This window comes from Sciurus vulgaris (assembly GCF_902686455.1).
Source record: "Sciurus vulgaris genome assembly, chromosome: 10".
Taxonomy (NCBI): Eukaryota; Metazoa; Chordata; class Mammalia; order Rodentia; family Sciuridae; genus Sciurus; species Sciurus vulgaris.
Window position 1 is genome coordinate 89,396,224 of NC_136470.1, and position 24,630 is coordinate 89,420,853.

Consider the following 24,630-nt stretch of genomic DNA (forward strand, 5'->3'; position numbering starts at 1 on the left):
GTTCTTCGGCGCTCTATGGTTCTTCCTTCGCCCCGGAAGTAGTTACGCATTTGGGGTTAGTAAGGTCGGGCCATGGTGGGGCAGAGGTTGGGAAGATGGCGTGGCGAGGTTGGGCACAGAGAGGCTGGGGTTGCGGCCAGGCGTGGGCTCCGCCGGGGGGTGGCCACAGCTGTGAGGAGCTCACTGCTGCCCTGGCCGCGCCGCGGCTGCTCGGACGCAGGTAATGGTCTCTCCGGCTTCTAGCTTCTGGGTCCCTGAACCCTGGCCGCGCATCTTCGGGGGCGGAGGCCATCTGGGGCTTCATATCCTGCCTTCAGTTCATCCCTTTCGTACTCGCTTTCTCCTCCTCCCGCTCTCTTCTTTGGCCTTCGTTCCGTTCTCGTTTCTTGGTGTGCGCAGTGACCTGCTCCCCCGTGAGTCCGTGCTCTCCACTTTCCCTTTGGGAGGGACTTGACGGGAAGAGGAGCTAACAGCTGAGGGCTGTTGCGTGCCACACTTAATAATTGAGAAAAAAATATTGAACCCTGTTTTTAAGTATAGTTGGTAGAATGGTAGAGCTGAGATTTTATATTCCATCAGTCAGGTTATTAAGCCTGTTTCACTACAGCCAATTACCGTCTTTCGCGCTTACAGAGCTAAGGGAGGACGGAGTCAGAGGAGAACTTCTCTTGCTCTTTCAAAGTCTTAAGAGAGACTTTTCTGCTGAATTGAGACAGTGGAGTATTTGGTTTCTAGATGCTTTGGAAGGAAAACCATCCTAACTTGCCGGAGTAGAAGCTCTGTGAAGTCTATGGTCTATCAGTAATTGCTGGTTTTGCATTAAAATAAATTCTAAATTGAGATGAGAAATCTCTCAACAGTCCAAGAATCTAATGTGTATTGACTTTGAATTTTCATCCAGATTTTTAAGCCTCTTAATTTCTGACTTGGTTAGATGGTATCTTAAATCCACTTGATTGATGGATAGCAAGGACCCTGAAGTGTTCATCAACATCTGAGCTATCCAGTGGTAAATGATTAAGGCTTTTGTATGATGGAGCTATTCTAATCTTTGAGAATTGCCTAGAGGGTTTGCAGAGTATGTCATTTCTCAGGTTTTACCCTAAACCTATAAAATCAGAGTCTTGAGAGGGATGGAAAAAGTGGAAGAACCTGTATTAATTACAAGCACTCCAACTGAACTTTATTAAACATTTGTGAAAAACTTTCATACATTGTATCTTTGCTTGCTGTAACATGGAGCTGAGGAGGTCAGGTGGAGGTAATGAGATTTTAGTGCTCCTGATACCATTGTTTCAATTCCTTCTGAAATCCCATGGTTTGAAGGTTAAGAAAGGTTGACTGACTTAAGAGGCAATGGGTGAGTGGGCATGGTGGCACATGTGGGTAAATCCCAGCTGCTCAGGGAGGCTGAGGCAGGATGATTGAAAGTTCAAAGCCAGCCTTAGCAAGTTAGTGAGACCCTGTTTCAAAATAAATAAAAAGGGCTGGGGATGTGGCTCAGTGCTTAAGTGCCCCTGGGTTCCCTGGGTTTTATCCCCAGTACCCCCCCCCCCCAAAAAAAAAAAGCGCTAAATGTTTTAGAAGAAATGTTTAGGAAGAATCATAACTTGATTAATGAAGAGCCTCCAATAAAAACTGGGTGTAAAGACCATTTGGAACAACAGTGAGCACGAAATGTATTTAACATCTGATGTTTTTTAAACACTTGCTATTTATGTGGAAAGTTTGAAAGCGACATTTTTGTGGTTGCATATGAAAATGTGCTTTATGTGAAAATGTGGGTAAGCCTGAAATATCATTTGCTCCATGTCTCTGGAAGCAGGCACTTAAAGTTTAATAGGGAACTTGAATTACCTTCTATATAACCCTTATAAGGACTGTTTTGAGTTCCTCTGGTTCTAAAATCAGTGTGCAGATTTTAGATCTAATCCTTGTGACTCTGATAATGTGCCTGAAGAGGGGCTGGACATTTGCATTTTACAAGCACTGTAGGTGGTGATACAAGGATCTATGAACTACTGTGCAGCAGGCCCAGGGTGCCCACTAACCAAGAATGATTTCTACATTTTTAAAGGGTAAAACAAAAACAGTAGTATGTGACAAGATTTCAGTAGTCCACAAAGACTAAAACATTTACTGTCTGGCCTTTCACAGAAAAAAAACCTCAGACTCTTCAGAAATTTTACCGTTATAAAACTTCTGGCAGTACTTTGAAAAACATTACTTAGATTTGAAAGTAGAAATCTCCATAATTTCCCAATTGTAGGGAAGAAAATCGTTGATTGTAGCACCTACACAGGGCTTAAATTTTTAGATTGAGGTGACAGTCTTAAATATGTTTAGGAAGACACTTGACAAATTAGTAAATCAGGTATATTAAGTTTTCTTGCTCAACCCACCATCTATTAACTCAAGATGTTTTTCACGACTGGGAATATAGCTCATTGGTAGAACGCTTACTTAGCATGTTTGAGTCCCTGGGTTCAATCCGTAGTACTCTTACCAAAAGATTAGCTTTAATAAAATTTAGGATTCCCTTCCCACCCCAAATATATCTATTTTAAGTGGAATGAATCTGGTTTTTGTGCTAAGGCCATTTCTACTTAGTTTTGTTCATACAGAATTTTAGTAACAGATATTAGCACTGACCCATATGTATATTGAAGTTGCATTATCTTTATCCTCACACTCTTAAAAACAATCACAGTGAAACTGTTACCTCATCATTAAGCCAACACATATATGGATATGACCTTTTCTATTTAAAAATTATGAGATCATATTAAGAACTGAACCATTCCAATTGTGTGGTTACTAGAAATTCAAGAATTCATGAGCTCCAGTTGTAAAGCACCCCTGGGTTTAGTCCCCAGTACAAAAAGGTAGGAACCACTCTTAGTGGGAGTTTCACATTCACCCTGCTGCAGGCCATAGTTTGTCAACCTCTAATTTAGAAACTTTAAAAATGTAGACTTTCAAATTTATCCTGCCCCAGCGAATACTAAATTGGAATGTGAGTTTAATGAGATCCCCAGGCGATTTTTATGTAGACTAACGTTTTCCCCAAGCCCTGGCAGCTCATGAGAATTATCTGGGGACCTTTTAAAAAAAAAAAACACTGAGGCCCTGGCCTCACTTTTAGAGATTCTAATTTAGTTGATTCAATCTGGAAGCATGATAGTGCCTTTTTTAAAAAAGAGAAATTGTAATGTGTGGTCAACATTGAGAATTATTGCTCCAGACTAAATCTTCAGAATCTTTTTTTTAAATACACACACACACACACACACACACACACACACATTTAGTTGTAGATGGTCACAATATCTTTATTTTTTGAAAAAATGTGGTGCTGAGGATTGAACCAGTGCCTCACACCTGCAAGGTCAGTGTTCTACCACTGAACTACAGCCCCAGCCCATAAATCTTCAGAATCTTAAGTGCCACTACTGAAGTATGAATTAAAAAACATGGCCACAGTATCTCACAGCTCTCTTTGTCCAGAGTAGGGGGCTGATTTCCTTATTCCTTGAAGCTGGGTTGGCCTTCTCACTTGCTTTGACCTGTAGTATATGGCAAAAATACTCCTGGGGGAGACCTAAAGTCCAGAGGCTCAAGAGGCCTTGGAGCTTTTGCCCTCCTGGGACATTTCCACTGCCATGGCAGTCTAGAAAGGGTTTTCTAGACTACGGAATACTAGGACTGTTCAAGGAGAGAGCCAGCTGACAACAGCACTAAGGCTTCAGATAAGGAGTAACACTTTCTTAGATTCTCCAGCTCCATTCAAATGATTGGCTGTTGGAGTGACCCAGGTGAGACCAGCACAACTGCCCAGCTGAAGACAGCAAACTGGCAGAATCATGAGAAGTAAAAAATTGTGATCTTAAGCCAATACTTTTTAGAGTGGTTTGTTATGCAGTATTGAAGCAACTGGGAAAGGTCCTGCCAAATCAGGCTCTGCTGACTAAAGAAAGATCCGTGCTACTTCCACCATTATTTTTGGTGGCAAATTTGATGCCTTAAATCTTTTTACTAAACTCAGTTCTGAATTCAAGTAAAATACCAGTGTGTCTCATTAGTGTCTTGGTTATATCTGGAACCCTCACTACAAGGGAACTTGGGGAATAGTTGTTGACTTTCCACTCTGCACCATGTGAATGCATCCTAGGCAATAGATTCAGTGTGCCAACACATAGTGGTGAATTTTATCTAAGTCCCGCATGTCCGACTGTAATTTTCTATATCTACATACACGCTTAATAATATGTGTACTGTATCTGATAAGTTCTGAACTTAGCCCTGGGATCAGCTTGTTCAACACTCGTAAGTATCCTCAACTCTATCCTTGTTTCTAATGAGATTCTCAAGGTAAATTTTCTAGGCAAAAGATATGACTTTGCTTCCAGATTCCCACCTGGTATCTGTGTTTCTTTCCAAATATTGTGCTTCAAAATTTTAAGCGAATGAGATGTGGAAGTAGTAATCTTTTACTAGATTTGGCTGATTGGTTTAAGCTGTTGGAGATATAAAGAATTCACATACTTTGTATTTCTTGATATAGTAAGAGAAATGAAAGGAACCACCAGTATTGTGTTATAACTTGTCTCTGTAGTAACATGTTCTTACTCCTTTGTCACACCCTTGTTTTGGTCCAGAGTGGCATTTTGGTTTGATTAGGTCTTTACTTACTAGACCTAAGTTGCTTTGAAATATTCAGTAGAAATCGATTGCAATGGATTAACATCTACCATTTAAAATATCTTATCAGTTGGGATTTCATTTGACTGTAAGTAAACTTATGGTTTGTTTAGATAAGTTATTTAACAATTATGAGATTATTGGTGGTAAGTGACTACTAATTTTGTTCAGTAGCTCAAAAATGTCAAGGTTAGTATAAATCCTTGGGTCTTTCTCTTGGCATTAAAGATAACTGCTCAGCTTAAGGCATTACTGCCTTATTCAAGGCAGCAAGAAGGGAGTGTTTGTGTTTGATAGAGAGACATCAGTGATGGGTTTTTATCAAGTAAGCAAAATCTTTCCAAGAAGTTCCTTAGAAAAAAGTCTCAGCCAGAGTTTTGTGTGCTTCAAGGGAGGCTGAAAAATTGAAGATACTTATCTTTCCTAGTCACTGCAGAACAAGCAGGCAAGGGGAGAGGATTGGAAATAATTGTTTAGCCATTTAACAGTGTTTGCTAAAGGATATTCTTTCACAGGACTTAACAGAATTTGAAGGGATTTCAAAGCCATTTAGAACAACATAAGCATTATTTGAATAAGTTCTTAACTTTTTATAATAGATTTCTTTGAAAGGAATATTACTTATTTGAGAATAAATTCTGAATCATATAAACTTTCCAGTGAAATTACTTTATCACCACTCTCCAGCGTCACTACATGATTTCTGAGATGAACTGAGTGGACTCAGTGTTGAGGAGAGAGGGATTTCTAGACATGAGATAGTGGATATACCATTTTTTAGTATCATTGCTTCCAAGATAACTCCAACCTAGATATCCTACAAGCATATTTTTTAATGGTGAAAATACTTTGAGACATAATTTACATATTGTACAATATATAAGTATTAACTTTCGAGCCAGTGAAGTCTGATAAATGTGTACACCTGTGCCACCATTCATCTAAATCAGGGTAAACAACATTTTCATCACCCCAGAAAGTTCTCTCACCCCTTTCTAGTCAAGTTCCACCTACTCCAGGAAACCATTCTGATTTTTAGCACAACATATGGATTAGTGTGACTGTTTTTCAACTTCATATGCAAATCACAGTCACATTTTGTGTTTTCTTTTGTTTGACTTCTTTTGCTCAATTTTTTTTTTTTTTTTTTTTTTTGGTGGGGGAAGAGACCAGGAATTGAAACCAGTGGCATTTAACAACTGAGTCACATATCCAGTCCTTTTTTATTTTTTGAGACAGAGTCTCACTGAGTTGCTTAGTGCCTCACTAAGTAGCTGAGGCTGACTTTGAACTTTTGATCCTCCTTCTTCAATTTCTCTAGCTGCTGGAATTACAGGTGTTTGTCACTGTGCCTGGCTTGCTTGATGTTTTTGAGAGTTATCCATGATGCATGATCATCAGGTGAAGTTTTTCTTTTAGCCAAGTGTAGTACTTCTTTTTATGAATCTATCACAGATTATCCAATCCCTTGATAGAAATGTGAGTTCCAGTTTTTAGCAATAAGAAGCCTCCATGACCTCAGCATCTTCCAGTCTCCCATTTTGAAGTTGTCAGTTTTCCTTATCTTAGTAAGTAGTACCACCTTCCTTTCAGTTATTCAAAGTAAAAACTAACAGCCTTTTTATGTGTGTGTGTGTGTGTGTATGTGAGAGACAGAGAGACACACCAACCCCCCACCCCCATTGCACCCAGGGCCCCATGCATGTGAGGCAAGTGTTTTACCCCTGATCTACATCCCAGACCTAACTATCTTTTTTTTTTTTTTTTTTTGATGGGGAATGGTATAGTGGGGATTGAACTCCGGGGTACTCGACCACTGAGCCACATTCCCAGCCCTATTATTTTCTTTAGAGACAGGGTCTCACCGAGTTGCTTAGGGCCTCACTAAGTTGCTAAGGTTGGCTTTGAACTCAGTATCCTCCTGTCTCAGCCTCTGGAGCTGCTGGGATTACAGGTATGCACCACTGTGCCTGGCCCTATCGTTTTTATCTTCTTTTTAAAAAAACTTAGTTTATTAGGAGCTATGCTTGGTGATAAAGATACAATGACTACAACACTGTAATCTAGTAGAGGCAGGGGAGTGATTTGGATAGAGTAAAGCGACTTAGAACTCAGAAAGGGCATATGAGAGATCCATGTAGCATGGGGAGTTAAGGAAGGCTTCCTGGAGGAGGTCATATTTTGAAGGGCACAAAAAAGTTGGCTGAACAAAGGGAAGTTGGTACTAGAATGAGGAAGTGGTGTTGTCATAGGTGAGAGCAAGGCAGATAAAGGGAGTGGCAAAGAATTCAGTATAATAGGAGTGGTGAGGTTTGGGGTGATAAAGAATTGCTGAAAGGAGGGGGAACATTTAAGGGATGTGTGCTGAAAAAGTATTGGATATTTTTAAATTTTTTTTGTCAGTCATTTCATCACATTATGAGTTGCAGTAGAGGGTGTACTGTGAGATTTAAAGCAGGGGACATTATATTACATGTGTGCATAATACAAGATGAAGGATGAATTTGGAATGGGGAACACTGAACGTGAGATTAGCTGGGAAGTGGTAGCATATTCTAGACAGAAGTGGTGGGCTAAGGAGTTGTATTGGAATTAGGGAGAGATTTTTAGTCCTGTGAGAAGGCATTTGAGGAACTATTGAATGAGGAACAGTAATGTGAAGAAAGAACATGGGACATGTTAAAAAATGTGGAAGTTAAGTAAGATGTTGGTATACTCTGGGCACAAAATAAGGGACGACTTGGAATGCAAAGCATTTTTATTTGACAGAGTTGATTTTTAATTGGATGTTGTTTTAGTCACCTTTTTCATCATCGTGACCAGAACAATTGTAGAGGAAAAGTTTATTTAAAGGGCTCACAATTTCAGAGACCTCAGCCCATGGACAGCTGGCTCCATTCCTTGGGGCTGGACATCATGGCCGGGGAGTGTGGCTGAGGGAAGCAACTCACATGGTGATCAGAGAGCTGAGAGTCTCCACACTCCACATACAAAATGTATACTCCATAGCCATGCCCCAATTCCCACCTCCTCCAGCCACACCTCACCTGCCTCCAGTTACCACTCAGTTAATCCCATCAGGGATTAATTCACTAATTAGGTTAAGGTTATAACTCAATCATTTCTCCTCCAAACCTTCTTGCATTGTCTCACATGTGAGATTTTGGGGACACCTCACATCCGAACAATAACAGATGTTAAGAATAAAGGAGTGGCGCTGAGGATATAGCTCAGTTGGTAGACTGCTTGCCTCGCGTGCACTGAGGCCCTGGGTTCAATTGCTGGCACCATGCACACACACACAAAAAAAAATAAAAAAGAATAAAGGAGTGGGGGCTGGGGTTGTGACTCAGTGGTAGAGCACTTGCCTGGCTGTGAGAGGTCCTGTGTTCAATTCTTGGCACTGCATATAAAGAAATGTCCATTGACAAAAAAAAAAAAAAAAAAAAATTTAAAAGAATAAAATGACAGATTTGAAAGATAAATCAGAAAATGGAACTGTTTGTAGAAGCGAATGAATTAGTTTCCTTGTGACTATATTGGTTTTAAAGTAATGGGAGTGCTATGTAGAGCTGGCCAGCTCGCCCTCTCCTGCCAATGGGGATGGGTGGGTGGACTGGCTGCCCTGAGGAGGTTGGAAGGGAAGGGACTTTTGTGAAACTTCTTCTCTGTCCACCACTGTGGAAGAGCTCTCCTGCAGGCAGTCTTTCCTGGCCTCCTTCGGGTTCCACAGGATCAGGCCAGATGCCAGAAGTGGGTAGAGAATTGTAGGAGAGCTGACATGGAAGATGAAACACCTGACCAGCTAAATAAAACTATCAGTTATGTACCAAAACGCTTTGAGACCTCTGTGATCTATAGAATTTTGCATTTTGCAGAGGTATGAGAAAACTAAAGAATGATTGGCTTATATATATTTTTTTTCTTAAAATTGAAGCAGATACTTGTGAAGTCTTTGGGAGAGTCCTTATAGAAAGGTTTTTAGAGATAATATAATACCAACAATATTTGATCTTACCAGTTGTTTGAGCAATTCACATAGTAAACACAAAACAATAAAAGAATTGAGTGATGATGAAATCAGGACACTGAAAAAAAAAAAATTGATGAAACTTCTGAACAGGAACAAAAACAAACAGTAGCAATGCTCAGAATGCCACTGCCGAAGGGGATGATGAGCAGGATGAAGACCTTTTACCTTTAGCCCTTGAAAAGAAGTTCAACAAAAGAATTTATTTGAAACTTTAATTCTTATGGGAATACAAAACATACCTCTGGATGGGCATGAGGCTGATGAACTCCCAGAAGGTCTCTTCACTCCTGAGAACTTTTAGCCACTGCAGCAGTGCCAGATAAATTCTGGTGAAGAGATCCTGAGAAAGCACTTTGAGACCACGGTGGTTAACACATTGTTCTGTTCCAAAATAGCAGAAACACATGCTAGAGTTCTGTGAGCAGCATTTGGGGAGAAATCCTCAGGAGTATTTTCCATTGAGCTGTGGATACAGCGAGGGACGAGCACCCTCCCATGTTGGTGAGGTTTGTAGATGAATCTCATAACCTGAGAGGTATTTGTGGGCTTCCTGCCATGTGAAGCTGATGCAGAAATTTTGGCTGTGAAATTTCACACTACGATAACTGAGAAATGGGGACTAAATATGGAGTATTGTCATGACCAGGCTTACATTGTGTCTAGTGGGTTCTATTCCAAAATGAAAGTTATTGCTTCACTTTTAGAGAAATATTCCCAAGCTGTCTACACACTCTGCTCTTCCTATGCCTTAAACATGTGTTTGGCAAAATCAGTGCCTGTGATGGGGGTATCTGTTGCATCAGGAATAATTGAGGAAGTTCTTTTTTCCATCCAACTGTTTTTAGAACTTGACAGTATAATTTTTTTTTTTCCCCCCAGAATAGTGAGGAAACTGGTAAAGAACTGAAGGAAATTGGCCATTCTCAGTGGACAGGCAGGCATGATGCTTTTGAAATTTTATTTTATTTTTTGGGGGGTACTGCGGATTGAACCCAGGGATGCTTAACCCCTAAGTGACATCCCCATCCCTTTTTATATTTTTATTTAGAGATGGGGTCTCTCTGAGTTGCTGAGGCTGGCTTGAACTTGAAATCCTCCTGCCTCAGCCTCCCAAGCCACTGGGATTACAGGTGTGTGTCACTGCACCTAGCTCTTTTTTATTTCAATGGACCGCCTATAAGTGCTTATGTTTAGATAGTATATATTTAGTAACACAGCTATTAGATGGAATAACTGTATAGCTGCCTGAGCATTTATACTCTGTTGTGTGGTAACAGATTTTGATTTCATGGTTACCATTTGCTGTTTAAAAAAAATGTTTTATCTTTCACAAGAGCCTTTGGGGGAAAATCTCCAGGGACAAACTTCTGATATCTTCTTTGCTGCCACCTTGAATACATTGCTACATTGCTTGAATACAGTGAATACAGTGAATACATCCTTGAATACAGTGCTACATTGATGCAAGGAAGTCATGAAAAATATTGAAGTTTATCATGAGTTTTGGTTTGAGGAAGCAACAAATTTGGCAACCAAATGATACTTAAATGAAACTCCCTGGGAAATTTTGTAGGGCTTGGCAAAGTAATTTGGAATCTTAACTAACCTCTGAAAGTTACTATAAAGAAACTGTAACTGTTTCAACAGTGGAGCACATCATTCAGGAACTTAAAGATATATTTTCAGAACAGTGCTCTATCTCTGGTACCCTCAGTCATGGGACAGCTTAAATTCAGTATATCAGAGGAGCATCATGCTGACATATACAGAAATGACTTGCCTTATCTTGACACACTCTTCAGTCAAACTTCAGTGTTGGAGAATCAAATGGAAAGACAGAGGGAAAGATATAGAGCTTCCATCCACTATTTATGAAGCCCTCCGTCTGTCTGATGTCATATTCCTTCCTAATACATATGCCTTGCTGAAAGTCCTGTATATTCTTGTGATGAAGGTTGAGAATGAGCACTATGAAAATGGACAAAAGCATCTCAAAGCATACTTGAATACTTTAACAGATCAAAAATCAACTTGGCTTTGCCTAACATAAATTTTGATATAAAATAGGATGTGAATTTAATGGTAGACACACATCAAACTATATACAACAGTCAGAACTTCCTGTAGATAATTCAGAAAACTTGAGAATACCTAAGAGACTTTTAACATGAACTTTCTCTTGTATTTGTATTTGATATTTGGAAGAAAAGTGTATGTAGGCTGTTTAATCACTGAATATCTTTGCCTACAGGCCTCCCCTGAATCCTTTAGCCATTGGTATTCTCTCAAGATACATGGCACCTGTTTGAACTGGCATACTCTGGACTTGTCTGTTCTTCCAGAAGATAGCATTGGAAGTACCATACTTTACTTCTGCATGACCTCTGCTCGTGGTACTCTGAAATTGTTTTAGTTAAGTCTTTGATATAGCATTTATTGTCATCATGGATGTAGTTGTCAGGTTTTTTTTTTTTTTTTTGGTACTAGGGATGAACTCAGGGGCACTCGACCACTGAGCCACATCCCCAGCCCTATTTTGTATTTTATTTAGAGACAGGGTCTCACTGAGTTGCTTCGTGCCTCACTTTTGCTGAGGCTGGCTTTGAATTCACTATCCTCCTGCTTCAGCCTCCCGAGCTTCTGGGATTACAGGCATGTGCCCCCTCACATAGGTATTATCAATTTTGAAGAAAGAAATTTTGAGGAGGTATGAGTGCAAATGCATCTTATGAAATATTACATCAAAGCCTAGGATTGACCTTTGACTCTTAGGAGTTTTAAGTGTGTTAAAAATCTGTAATGGACAGTTAAGGGAATTAGGAGAGAGGTTTGTTGGCTCACTAAAGATTTTGGTGTAGATTTTGTCTTTATCAAATGAACCGAAAGGAACAAGTTATAGTTAAAATCTGAGGGGAAGAGCCTGCCTTTATTGCTCCACATCTGGTTGTTGCTGTTTACATTCTTTTGTGGAGCCTACACATTCATAAGCTTTAGCGGGTAAATGTTTAACACTTCTACTTCGTGAACAAGACGGAATCAGAGGCTATCAGTATGGGCAATTGACTTGTCTGTTTTCTTGTATCTTTTTCTATGACTGTATTTACTGCCTTGTCTTGTTTATAAGCAAAACCTGAAAAATCTACAAAATAAATAAATGCTTTGCAGTGTATCTACAAGTAATACAGAAAATATTGCTGTTATTTTAAAAATATTCTTTAGTTGTTGATAGAACTTTATTTTATTTATATGCGAGCTGAGAATTGAATCCAGTGCCTCACATATGCTAGGCAAGCACTCTACCACGAGCTACAACCCTAGCCCCCATTGCTGTTATTTTTGTTGAAGAAAATAGATTATTTCAATTTAAATATGAATTTTGTTTTAAGAAAATGAAGTAATGGGAGCATATGCAAGGAGAAATGTTCACTATGTATTTGGAAATACATGATTAGAAAACTGAGGTCAGGACTAAAGAGCTATATTTGAATTATTTACTCATTTAAGTCACAAAAATGAATTTATTCTTTTATTCAACCAAATACAAGTATCTTGTTTCAGGGGCTGTGTTCCAAAAAATGAAAAGACCCGTTTAATCCATGTTTTGTAGGAGCTTTGAGTCTAGTAGGAGTACAGTAAGTTCAGGGTACACTGAGAACAAACAGGAATGGGTCTTGATTTTGTGGACCTGGGAAAATTGCAGTTCCATAAAAGGTGTTTTGTGAACTTATGTGGATTGAATTTGAGTGGAATAAAGAAACCATTGTAGCCTTTAAACATATCTATCTTTAAGGGGTAGAAGAAAAAGGGCAACTATGTTAATGATACATTTGGAGACTAGAAAATATAGTCTCACAGTAGCTAGACTGGAAGACATAAGGGTAGTGTCATGTTTTGAGTAGGCCAAGCTATAAAGACTCAACAATATGTCTTACAAATAGATTTGGTGGGTGTCCCCAAAACATTGAGATAGGGAAGAGGTGGGAGGAATCTTATCAATTTATAATGGTCAGTACTTGTCAAAGGAAATAGTTATTTGAATATGGACTGGCTGTAAGGATAATACATTTAAATGTTCTTGAAATTAACCAAAACTTCAAACAAAATAAAGCCATTGCATGCTGACTGAAAATAAGATTTCTCTAGCATTTTACAAGACTACAGATTCTTTTTGTGGAGAATGTATATAAATTATTTTGTTGATTGGTAGAAGTACCCTCTGAAGTTGTTGCTGTTTTTTGTGTCTCTTCTAATCCAGAAAAGTTAAATGTTGTGATTTTGATTTCTACCTGGGTTAGGAGTCCTGGCTCTTATTGGACAGTGGAGTGACTCTGAACTGAGATGGTAATGATGCAGGCCAAGTAGAGGCTCGTAGAGGTTGGTGTTTGCAAGATCCCACTCTGTTTCTAATCCGATATTTCCCCCCATAGGTTTAACTTCTTTATTCAGCAAAAATGTGGATTCAGAAAAGCTCCTCGGAAGGTTGAACCTCGAAGATCAGACACAGGATCAAGTGGCGAAGCATACAAGAGAAGTGCTTTGATCCCTCCAGTAGAAGAAACAGTCTTTTATCCTTCTCCCTATCCTATAAGGACTCTCATAAAACCTTTTTTTTTTACTGTTGGGGTAAGAGTTCATGTCACTGGAAGTTACCTAGCTTGCTTTCTGTGTAATGTTCAAGTACTGTCGATTTGGTTGGGTTCCTTTAGAGTAAGAACAGATTGTGAGGAGGAGGGGGGCATCAAAAGGATCTGGGTAGCTGGGCTCATGAATTCTGATAATAGAATGGACTTAATAATTGCTTTTAGGATCTGGCCCAGCATATAAGCCTTGGAGAAGAAATTTATGGGCCTTCCTATTTGGTATAGCATTACAAGAAATACCGTCTAGGTCTTTTGAATTTCTTTTGGAGATTTGTTGCTGGAAACAAGCCTCAGGGTCCTATGAAGTTAATAAAATGGAAAACAAAATGTTTATGTCACCTAGTAGTTTTTACTGTGCCAGGTGTTCCTTTACTGATTTGTAAAAGCAACGAAAATCAAGTATTGTCCTTGGAATTATATAGAGACCTATTTCCCTATTAGTTATTTTGTAATACATTTAATTTTATATAGTTTACAGGCTGTGCATTTGGATCAGCTGCTATTTGGCAATATGAATCACTGAAGTCCAGGGTCCAGAGTTATTTCGATGGTATAAAAGCTGATTGGTTGGATAGCATAAGACCACAAAAAGAAGGAGACCTCAGAAAGGAGGTAAAGATAAACATTGCTTTCTTTGTTCTAGTTAACCACAATTTTTGAAGTCTGGTTATTTATGAAGTATTTTTAGTTAATGGTTACATTCCATCCATAGATTTGAAGACAGTGTACTTAGCATTCTTCTTTAGAGTCCTGTCACAGTAAGTATTTATTAATGTGTTGTATGTCTGGCAGTGTTGTACTTGACAGTGTTCCAAGAATTATTTTTCCTCTACCCACATGCATCAAAATCACCACAGGTAGTTGTTAAAAATTAACATATTGGGTCTCCATTCCATCCCTACTACAGTATGGGACCTATTGTTTTACTTGTGTCACCTTGCTGGATGATTTCAGAATCAGAGTTGTTCAAAATATACATGCTTAGGGGTAAAGCCACCAAGTGGATTCTGAAGAGCTTTCTCAGTGGCATGATTTTTATATAACTTTGGTAAATCCTCACTGAGTGTTTCTGACTATATTTGGGATGGGGTATAAGAAAGAGGTACAACAATAGAACTTACAGATTTCCTTTTTTTCTTTTTTTTTTTTTTTTTTTTGGTGGCAGGGATTGAACTCAGGGGCACTTGACCCCTGAGCCACATCCCCAGCCCCATTTTGTATTTTGTTTAGAGACAGGGTGTCACTGAGTTGTTTAGCATCTTGCTTTTGTTGAATCTAGCTTTGAACTCTTAATCCTCCTGCCTCAGTCTCCTGAGCCGCTGAGGTTTCGTGCGTGCACCACTGTGCCTGGCCTCCATTTATTTTTTAACATGCACACTGGTAGCCCTTTGTCCTTTGAAGGATTTCTTTCCTTTTTTTTTTTTTTTGCAGTACTGGTGATTGAACATGGGCACTTTACCACTGAACTACATCCCAAGTCCTTTTTATTTTGGTTTTTTAAATTTGAGGCAATCTGATAACTGGTTGATGAGAGCCTGAGAAGAAAATCTTGAATTTTCTTTTTACTAACGACAGTTTGAGGCTTCTATACATAGGGAGAAGGATCCATTCCTCTTTGTTTTCCCATAGGTACAGGAAGCATGATCCCTATTTCAGAGAGGCTTTATGGCAGAACAGTAATAATATTTGCAGGTGAAAACAATAGCACATTTTTATTCAGTATGATATTTGAGAGGATTGTAAAACAGACCTGTTACATTACCCTGAATCAATTCAAAAGCTACAGGTTTCCAGCATATCTCTGCTGTGAAGTTTTAATATCCAAATGTACTCAAATATTTCTTTAAAATGGTGAAAAATAGCATAAGCTATATATATATATATCATATATATGATATATATATATATATATCTCATCTTAGTCCAAAATAGATTTTTGTAATAGCTAAATGACCAGTTATGATACATCAAATTCATGCCATTTAAGGAAAACTATAACAGTACATAATTAAGATGGAAAATAAAAGTTTTAGACAGCCTGGGCAACAAAACAAGATTCTGGGACCCCATTCACATCACTACATATGCAGTGAATAGAATCTGGGAGTTCATGCACAATTTATTATAATTACAGAAATGGAATCACATAATACTGAACAGTAGTTTTTTTTATCTGGAGTTTCTTTCCATAGCAAAGTCTAGTTCAATTTCATAGTTAGAATGTGTTTTTTTAGTTAAAAACTTTAATCATGGAAAATTGCAAGTAGATACAAAAGTAAAAGTTTTATGTACCAACGTTGTTTTTATGTACCAACGTCGTCCAGCTTCAGTGGTTACTAACAAGGGCCACTTTTGTTTTGCATGTATTTCCCTTTCATTTCTTGTCCCTTGCCATTACATTTTTTCATCCATTTTGCAGTATTGAGATTGAGTGCAGGGAAGCGCTAATACTGAACTACCTTCCCAGTTCTTTTTATTTTTTATTTTGAGACAGGGTCTTGCTAGGTTTTGAAGAGGGTCCTCAGACTTGGGATCTTTCTGCCTTAGTCACCATGCACCACTGTACCTGGCAAGTCCTAGGCCTATTTCGACCATAAAAATTTCAGTGTATATCCTTAAAAATTTAGGATTCTCCTTTTTTCTAAACCTCAATGCCATTATATCTTAAAAAAAAAAAAAAAATAGCAATTTTGCTACAAAATATTCTCAATTTTATTTTATTTTATTTTATTTTTTGGTCTCTCTGTATGTTTCAGGCTGGCCTCAAGTGTTCCTCTTTCCTCAGCCTCCTGAGTAGCTTGGACTCCAGGCCCACCACCATGCCTACACAATCAGATTTTTGTTTTGTTTTGTTTTCCATCTAGGGATGGAACCCAAGGGCACTTTACCACTGGATGACATTCCCAGCCCTTTTTATTTTATTTTTTATTTTAAGGCAGGGTCTCAGTTAAGTTGCTGATGGTCTCAGTGAATTGCTGAGGCTATTCTTGAACTTGTGATCTTCTTGCCTCAACCTCCTGAATCTCTGGAATTATAGGCATGTATCATGGTGCTTAGCCTATTTCAAAACTCAATAGGCCCTTGGTGAATAATCACTTAGTACCTGTCTATAACTGATAGTGTAGCTAGTTGCTTCACATTATTGATATTTCTCATTGCAACACTGCTTGGTATCTATTATTGTCCCATTTATAAATTAGGAAAGTGAAACTAAGAAATAAAATGTCTGGTCAGTGACCATCGAGAATGTAGTCTGACTAAAACACACGCCTTTTCTAGTCCACTACATCATGATTATGTCTGTTAGTCACCAGTGATTTTTACAGATGAGGAATCCCTCTTTTATACTTTTCCTTTCTGGATTTTCATTTTCCTAGGCTGAAAGTGTTTCACTTGTGGTGATATGCAATTTTCCTTCTGTTTTAGATTAACAAGTGGTGGAATAACCTAAGTGATGGCCAACGGACTGTGACAGGTTTGTGTTAGCTTACACGTTTTAGCCATTCAAGGGAGGAGAAATCAAATCAAAAGGTACAGTATGTCACAGGCATTAGCTTTCATACATGCTTTCCAGTGGTCTAGAAGACATTCAGAGTCTCTGTACCTGTAGACTGATGTAAGAGCACAAAAAAAAAAAAAGGCATGAAAGTTTTCATGACTTTCTGGGTCATTTATCTTCTAATTTTGATCTAATATGATACTGACCAAATGATTAGTTTGTTGAATTTTTCCTTGTAAGATGAGACATTGATAAAAGTACCTTTTATATATTGGGTACTTTATGCATATTTTTCCTTAACTTGCAGGATTGCTTACGGGGTAGTTGTCTCCATTTTTATAGAAAAGGAAACCAGTTTTCAGAGAAAGAACTATTTGAAAATCAAACTGCTAGTAAATAGTAAGGCTGAGCTCCAGAACCTAATGTCTCATTCAAAAGACAATTTTCAATCTGTTCCACCTTTGCTATTTATAAGATCCTCTTTAAGTGTAAACATGTAATCATGATTATTTAATTGATTACCATGATTATGTAATCATCATGATTATTTAATTTTTGTTCATTGTAAATTTTTATGGAAAGACAGATCTGGCTCTTTAATATTTGTGCAGTATTTTTTAAACCTCATTTGACTAACTTGGGAAAGTGGCCTTGTAAGTTATCTCTCAGTTTTGTAGATAGGAAAAATTATTTATAGAGAAGAGCAAAATTGCCTTTACTCAAACAGAATCATACTTATCAGTACTCTTAATTTCCTTACCCACCTAAGTAGAAAAAGGATGTTTATCTTCCTTTGTTCAGACTATTTCCTCTGTCTGGAAGTCCTAATTTTTCTCACCTTACTGGAACCTGATTCAGCCTTCACGCTTATGGCTGACATGGCTCCCTTCAAGAAGTGCTTTCTTTTTCTCTGATCTCATTGTGGTTTTTATCATTTTTAACAACACCTGCCACATACATGTAGCATCCTTGAGGAAAATGTAAGGATCTTGAGGACAGTGAGGAGATTTTTCTTTTTTGTTATAGCACATAGCACATATCTTACACTAAGGTAATCAATTAAAATCTGTTTGAATGTTGAATGGCATCTTGAACCAACAGATGTTTCAAAGTATGTTGCTACACCTCAGAGTATAGACTCCAGAGTGTCAATAGTTACTTCACAGAAGTGTATTTGTTTTCACTGAGAGTAATGTATTTTGTTTACAAATTTTCTGGAAGTTAACAATTTTCTTAGGATAGCAAAATTCTGATTTCTTCTCTATTTTCAGAGCATTTTATAATAACTTGAAAATGATACTTTGTATTCTTTGAGCATACTTGTAAAGGTTTTCTGCCATTTAACATGAAGAAACCTGCACTCAGAATTTAAAATTTTTCTCATGCCAGTAAATAGTTTATTCAAAGAAATCAGCTGGGAGGTAATTAAAAAATCAGAGTTCTACCCTCTAGTTTTTTAAGTTAAATCAGCAGTTTGTCATGAAGAACATAGTAGAGAATAACTTGTGATTAAACTAGCAACTTGAGTATGAAGTGCTTTGAAAAACAAATATGAATGGTCCTGCTAAAGATCTTAAATCAGTATTGTCACATTATGCAAGAGACTTCTAAAAGCTCAGGAAACACTCTGAGCTGTTTGACATTGCCTTATACTTCTCTAATAGTGGTATATTAGCTTTACAACATCTGTTCTGTTAACTATAGGATGCAATTCTTAAGGATAAACTGGTGCTTTAATACTATTTTGTCTCCTTTAGAGGTGACAGTCTGGCTTGCCTTGCTAGCTTTCTCAGTTGCTTCTCTCAGACTGATCTTAAGTGAGGTTGACTTGGCTCATCACTGAGTGAGGAGTGACAGATTTACTCTGCTTACTTTCTTCTCTGGGATTATAGATGGTATGTGTGTGTTCTTCTTTATGTATTTTTTAAAGAACCTAAGTTCTGACTTAGAATTTTCAATGTCTGAGACCAGATCTTTGCTCTGCAGTATTCATCTCTAGACAAAGGCAGTATGAAAGACCTAGTAGGTTATTAATGATTTCTCATGATGACACCAAGCACTTCACATAAGGATTCCTTGCTATCTGAATCTGCTGGGCTTCTGAATTTGGACAGTAAAACTTTTGGATCTAGTAGGTTCAGACAGCAAAGCATTTTATTCAAAGGTCTTTGGTTCCTGAGTTTTGATAGTAAGGCATGTCTCAAATTTATCCATTTCTTTTTAGATAAGAACAGTTAAATCTAAATTTAGATAAGAACAGTTTTGATTGTCGGGGATACTTGTAATTTATTTCATTGATAACATGGAGTCCATGGTCTCTTCTTTATATATGATGTTGCATTTCGAGTCCCTAGTGTTTCAGTCTGTCCTTGAGATTTCACTTTTTAAAGATGTGGTTTTAATTCTTTTTTGCTTGGTTTTGGGATTTTTTTCATTGACTTAATTGTTACACAGAACTATGTCCCCAAGCTTTGTATTTCTCAGAAAAAAGATTTTGTAAGTTCTTTTGGTATTTGTGGAATAAAGGAAGAGCTCAAGGTAGCAGTTTTCAAAGTTAGACTTGACCCTGTGCTTTTGTATTTCACTGGTTGCCTATTCTGTCCTGATCTGTAAGGTCCCCAGGCAGCCCCCAAGGAGAATTTTTTTCTCCAACCTTTCTGGCTTTCAGGACTGCCTTTGAGGTCCTTGCTAGGTTCCTGTTCTTCAAGCAGAATGCTGGCTTCACTATATTTGAAAGCAGGGGAAAGATTTAGTTCAGGTATTGTTTCTGATCAAAGTGGGCACAGTGAGGAGGAGGAGGGGGAGAAAGAACTTGGGAAAACTGCCTCAATTTCTCTGCTAGTACATATCTTGGTCAACTACAAAGTTTAGGCACTGCTGTGCCCCAGGACCTCAACCCCTGTGTCCCAGTCTCTGAAGTCTACTTTTTATTTGCTATCCTGGTTCCATCAACTTATTGTTTTTTAGTTTCAGTTTTCTCTCTCCTTTTACCTTTTTAAGGTTTCAAGCTTCCAGGCTAAAATCTTTTTCCCTGTTACTGAGATTGCTGGTGAGGTAGTGTTTTCCTTGATCTTCTAGTTCATCTTAACCTATTCATCAATCACTTTTCTATAATTCCTAGCTATCCAGTCTTCATACAAGTTATTTCTGGGAAAGGAAGGGCAAAACTAATGCTGAGTGCCTCTTGTGCTTCAAGTACTGTCCTAGGTGCTTTATGTGCTGTAAAGTGTTACTGTTGTAAATCATCGTAAGAACCCTGTTAATTGTATCCTCATTTTTCAGGTGGAGTAACTGAAGCTTGGAGAGGTTAAATAACAATCTGAGTTCACAGACTTTTTAGAAAGGAATAGATGTGGGATTCAAACATGCTTAATAATTCAAATAATGTGCTTTTATTACATCTTATCACTCTATACTGTTACAAACCATAGTTGTTATAATGACCAGTTTCTCCCCACCCAGTATCTGCATGCTAATTAAAAGCACAAATTTCAGTATTGTTCCAAGCCAGCAGGCTGGTACCCAGGGAGAAAGGGAGCCCTTTTTGACTTCCTGGGTTGGATTTTGTCATTAAAAGACGAGGTATACATATTAATAAATGAAAACTGTGGAAAAGGATACATATGGTGAGAAAAGTCTCTTACCCTGAACTTCAGTTCTGCAATTTCCTTCCCATAATAACCATTGCCTCTTTAGTTGCTAGTGTATTCTCCCAAAGCATGTATTTATATGTAAGCATTTATATCTATCTGAAGTTCAAAACGAAAATTGTGATATATGATGCATCTTCTCAATTTTAATTTTTTTCACTTAATATTTTAAAGGACATTTCATAGCAATACAAATAGATCTTTTGCACTCTTTGGATATTTTATTAAAGTATAATATACATAGAAGTGTGTACAAATGTACCGAAGTATAATTTTCACAAACTGAATACATCCATATAACCTGTATCCAAATCGGGAAGTGGAAATTACAGTCCAACCTTATTCTTTTTTAATGGCATTGTAGCATTCCATATGGATGAATATTACTTATGATGTCTTCTATTAATGGATATTTAGGTTGTTTTTAATCGTTGCTTCTATAAATAATACTACAGTTGATATTATATTCATATCCTTTTCAGCCTTGTGCAAGTATATTTTTAGGATGAGTTACTGAAAATAGAATTGCTGAGTCAAAAATACTCAATATATACATTCAAAATTTTGTGTACTATTGTCTTAAAAGAAGTTCTACACCAATTTAAATGTCCAACAATGTATAGAGTATATGTAGGTCAGATGAATTTCTTAAAGTTGCTTACAGGGAATGATTAGATATTCTCAACTACAGGGTGAGTGCAGAGAAACAATAACCTCTTTTATGGTTAGCAATATCATGGGGTCTTTGCCTCCCTCTGTGTGTGTGTGTGTGTGTGTGTGTGTGTGTGTGTGTGAGAGAGAGAGAGAGAGAGAGAGAATTTGTCCCATATTAGTTTGTTCTCCCATATTAGTTTTGAACTTTGTTTTCATCCCAGTGGGAGAATGGAATATGGATAGTCCAAGTTTTCCTCTTGATTCCAAGTAACTGTGGGCCCTGACCTTAACTAGTTTTGTGCGTGCTGCCTAGAAAGAGAAATTGTAGCCACTAAGTGAAGCCAACAGGTGACTCCTACATTTACCTGGTTCCTATGAATTGGAGGTAGGAACTGCTTGAGCTCATTCTTTGGCTGTTGTGATGTTCATGCTTATTACTTTCTGGATGGCAGGTCTGAGTCATTTGGTAGCCTTTTCAGATAGTGGGGCTGTGGAGGGGTGAATTGGCTCATCTCAGAAACAGAGGGGATCCTGTGCTTAGCTATTGGACTCCAAGTGGGATAGTGAGTCTTTTTTTTTAGGAAAAGAAAAGGTTGTACTGCTTTCTGTGGGCTTCAAGATAGAGGTCACCCAACCAAGTATTTCCCAGATCAGTGCATCTCTTTTTTTAAAAAATTTTGCTTGCAGATGAACACAATACCTTTATTTTGTTTATTTTTTTATGTGGTGCTGAAGATCAAACCCAGCGCCAAATACGTGCTAGACAAGTGCTCTACCACTGAGCTACAGCCCCAGCCCAGTGCATCACTCTTTTAAAAAATTGAAAAATAGTGCTTGCAAGGCCCTGGGTTTGATCTGCACCGCAAAAAAAAAAAAAAAAAAAAAAAAAAAAAATTGAAATATAATTCATATATCTTTAACTCACCAATAAAAGTGTGATCTTTATTACAGTCACAAGGTTGTATATCTGTCTAACCCCAGACATTTTCATTATCCCAAACATTTTCCTTACCCATTTGTAGTCACTCCTCATTCTCCTCAGCTCTAGGCAACTACTAATCTACTTTCTTTTTCTGTGGATTTGCCAATTCTGGACATTTCATATAAACGGAATCACATAATATATGATCTTTTGTTTCTGCTTCTTTTACTTAGCATAATGATTTCAATGTTGTAATATTTATCAGTTTAGTCATTCTTTCATATCCATTGGGGATGGGTTCCAGGTTCAGGGAAACGGCTTAATTCAAGGTCACAAAGATTTATACCTATATTTTCTTCTAAGAGCTTTCCAGTTTTTCCTCTTATATTTAGATCTTTGATACGTTTTGAGTTAATTCATATTTGGTATAAGGTTCAAACTCAATTTTTTACTTATGAATATTCACTTGTCTCAGCAACATTTGTTGAGAAAGCTTATTCTTTCCCCATGAGTTATCTTGGAACATTAGTCAAAAACCAATGGGCCATAATTGTGTGGGTTTATTTCTGGACTGTCTATGCTGTTTCATTGATCTGTATGTCTCTCCTTATGCTAGTACAACACTGTCTTGATTACTGTTAAGTTTGTGTTGTAGTTTTGAAGCTAGGAATTTAGTTCTCTAACTTTATTAATATGAAGTATTACGTTGATTTTTTTTTTTTAACATGTTGAACCAACTTTCCATTCCTGTGACAGATTCCATTTGATCATGATTTATATGCTGGTGGATTTATTAATATTTTCTTTAGAATTTTAGTATTTATATTCATGAATAGTTTGATAGTTTTTTGTGATGTCTTTGGTTTTGATATCAGTGTAACGCTAGCTGTATAGAATGACTTAGGAGATGCTCTTTCCTCTTTTTTTTTTTTTCAGAGGAAGGTTTGAAAAGGATAAATATTTAATTTCCCCTTTGGTATTCATCCGTTGTAAATTGAATAGTGTGTGTCCCCCCCTACCCCCAGTCATGTTTACTCAGAACCACAGAATGTTACCTTATTTGAGATAAGGACTTTGTAGATATAGTTACAATGAGATCATACTATATTACAGTGGGCCCCAAAACCAATGACTCTTGTTCTTAGAAGAACATAAAGACTTTAAAAAAGAAAGCCCTTGTGAAGAGATGGGGGCAGAGATCAGATTTTTGTGCCTATTAATCAAGCAATGCCAAGAATTTTGGGAGCCACTAGAAACTGGGAAGAAGGAAATGATGATTCTTCCCTGCAGCATTCAGAAGGAGACGTGGCCTTGCTGACATCTTGTTACCTTGATTTCAGACTTCTGTTCTCCAGAAATGTAAGAGAATAAATTTCTCTTGTGTTAAGCCACTGAGCTTGTGATAATTTGTTATAGCAGCCCTGGGAAACTCAATATCAGTGAAGCCATTTGGTTCTGGCTTTTCTTTGTGGTAAGTTTTTAATTACTAATTCAGATTTTTTACTTGTTGTCTATTTAGATTTTCTGTTTATTTTTTAATCAATTTTAGTAGTTGTGTATATCTGGGAATTTTTCAGCTTCATCTAATCTCATTTGTTGGTATGCACTTATTCATAGACTGTTAAAATTTTTTGTGTGCATATATTAGGGACTGAACTCAGCCTAATACATGCTAGGCATTCACTCTGCCACTGAGCTGCATCTCCACCCATATGATCCTTATTTCTAGAAGGTCAGTAGTATTCTCCTTTCATTCTGAATTTTAGTAATAGGTTTAAAAAAATTTTTTTAAATACAGCTGAAAGCTTATTTTGCTTATTAAGAGTTCAAAGAACCAACTTTTGGATTCATTGATTTTTCTGTTATTTTCTATTCTTGTTAATATTCTTTGTCTCCAGTAATGAATTTTGTCTTAGTCTTTTTTTGTCATTTTATGTATGTGACCTTCTAGATCCCAGTAATAGGTTGAGGGTTTTCAAAGATCTTGTGGAAATCTCATCCTCCTGCTTTTCATTTTACATTTTTGGTTAGTCTCTTATTTGCCCCAAGTGTTATTTACCACCTCAGGCAACCTTGAATTTAAATCACTTACTCATAATTATTTTTGATAAGTGCCCTCTGGGAAGAGGGGGTTTGCACTTGGGACAGTTCACGTTCAGGTTAAAGACAGCCAGCCTTGCAAGTGGGTTCTTCCAGGGATAAAACAGGCAGGTCAAATTATGATTACTCTTTGAGGTTGAGGCTTTCAAAGAGCCCCAGCTTGGGTCTCCCAGCTTTCTTTTGTGGTTGTTGGGCTGCACTGGGAATGTGGGTTATTTCAAGGCTAGCTGTAGCTAAACAGCTGGGGGTGGGACTAGGCAAATTGCTGAAAAGCTAGCTATTCTGAGATTCAGCTATTTTTTTTCTTAAATAAATGCCCCCTGGGTTTGCTGCAAGCTTTTGGTTAGTTTCCAGAGTTCTGAAAAGTTGATTCTGACAATTTTTGCCACAATTTTTTATTAATTTTTCAAAAGAATTTTTAGAGAAAATAC

General features: G+C 37.6%; 1 protein-coding gene across 3 annotated transcripts in view; it reads left to right on the top strand.

Annotated features, from left to right (window-relative positions):
• The first annotated feature begins 51 nt into the window (after positions 1–51).
• The window catches only part of PARL (presenilin associated rhomboid like), a 43,478-nt gene continuing 18,899 nt past the window's right edge, over positions 52–24,630 (top strand). Inside the window, exons 1-4 of one of the 3 annotated variants that reach the window (XM_079100702.1) lie at positions 52–220; positions 13,162–13,357; positions 13,846–13,986; positions 16,801–16,849. In XM_079100702.1, the coding sequence (XP_078956828.1) occupies positions 96–220; positions 13,162–13,357; positions 13,846–13,986; positions 16,801–16,849 (511 nt within the window). In that variant the 5' untranslated portion in view covers positions 52–95. Of the gene's footprint in view, positions 221–13,161; positions 13,364–13,845; positions 13,987–16,800; positions 16,850–16,881; positions 16,906–24,630 lie in introns of those variants that run through there. The other 2 variants (XM_079100703.1, XM_079100704.1) reach the window with 2 other exon arrangements.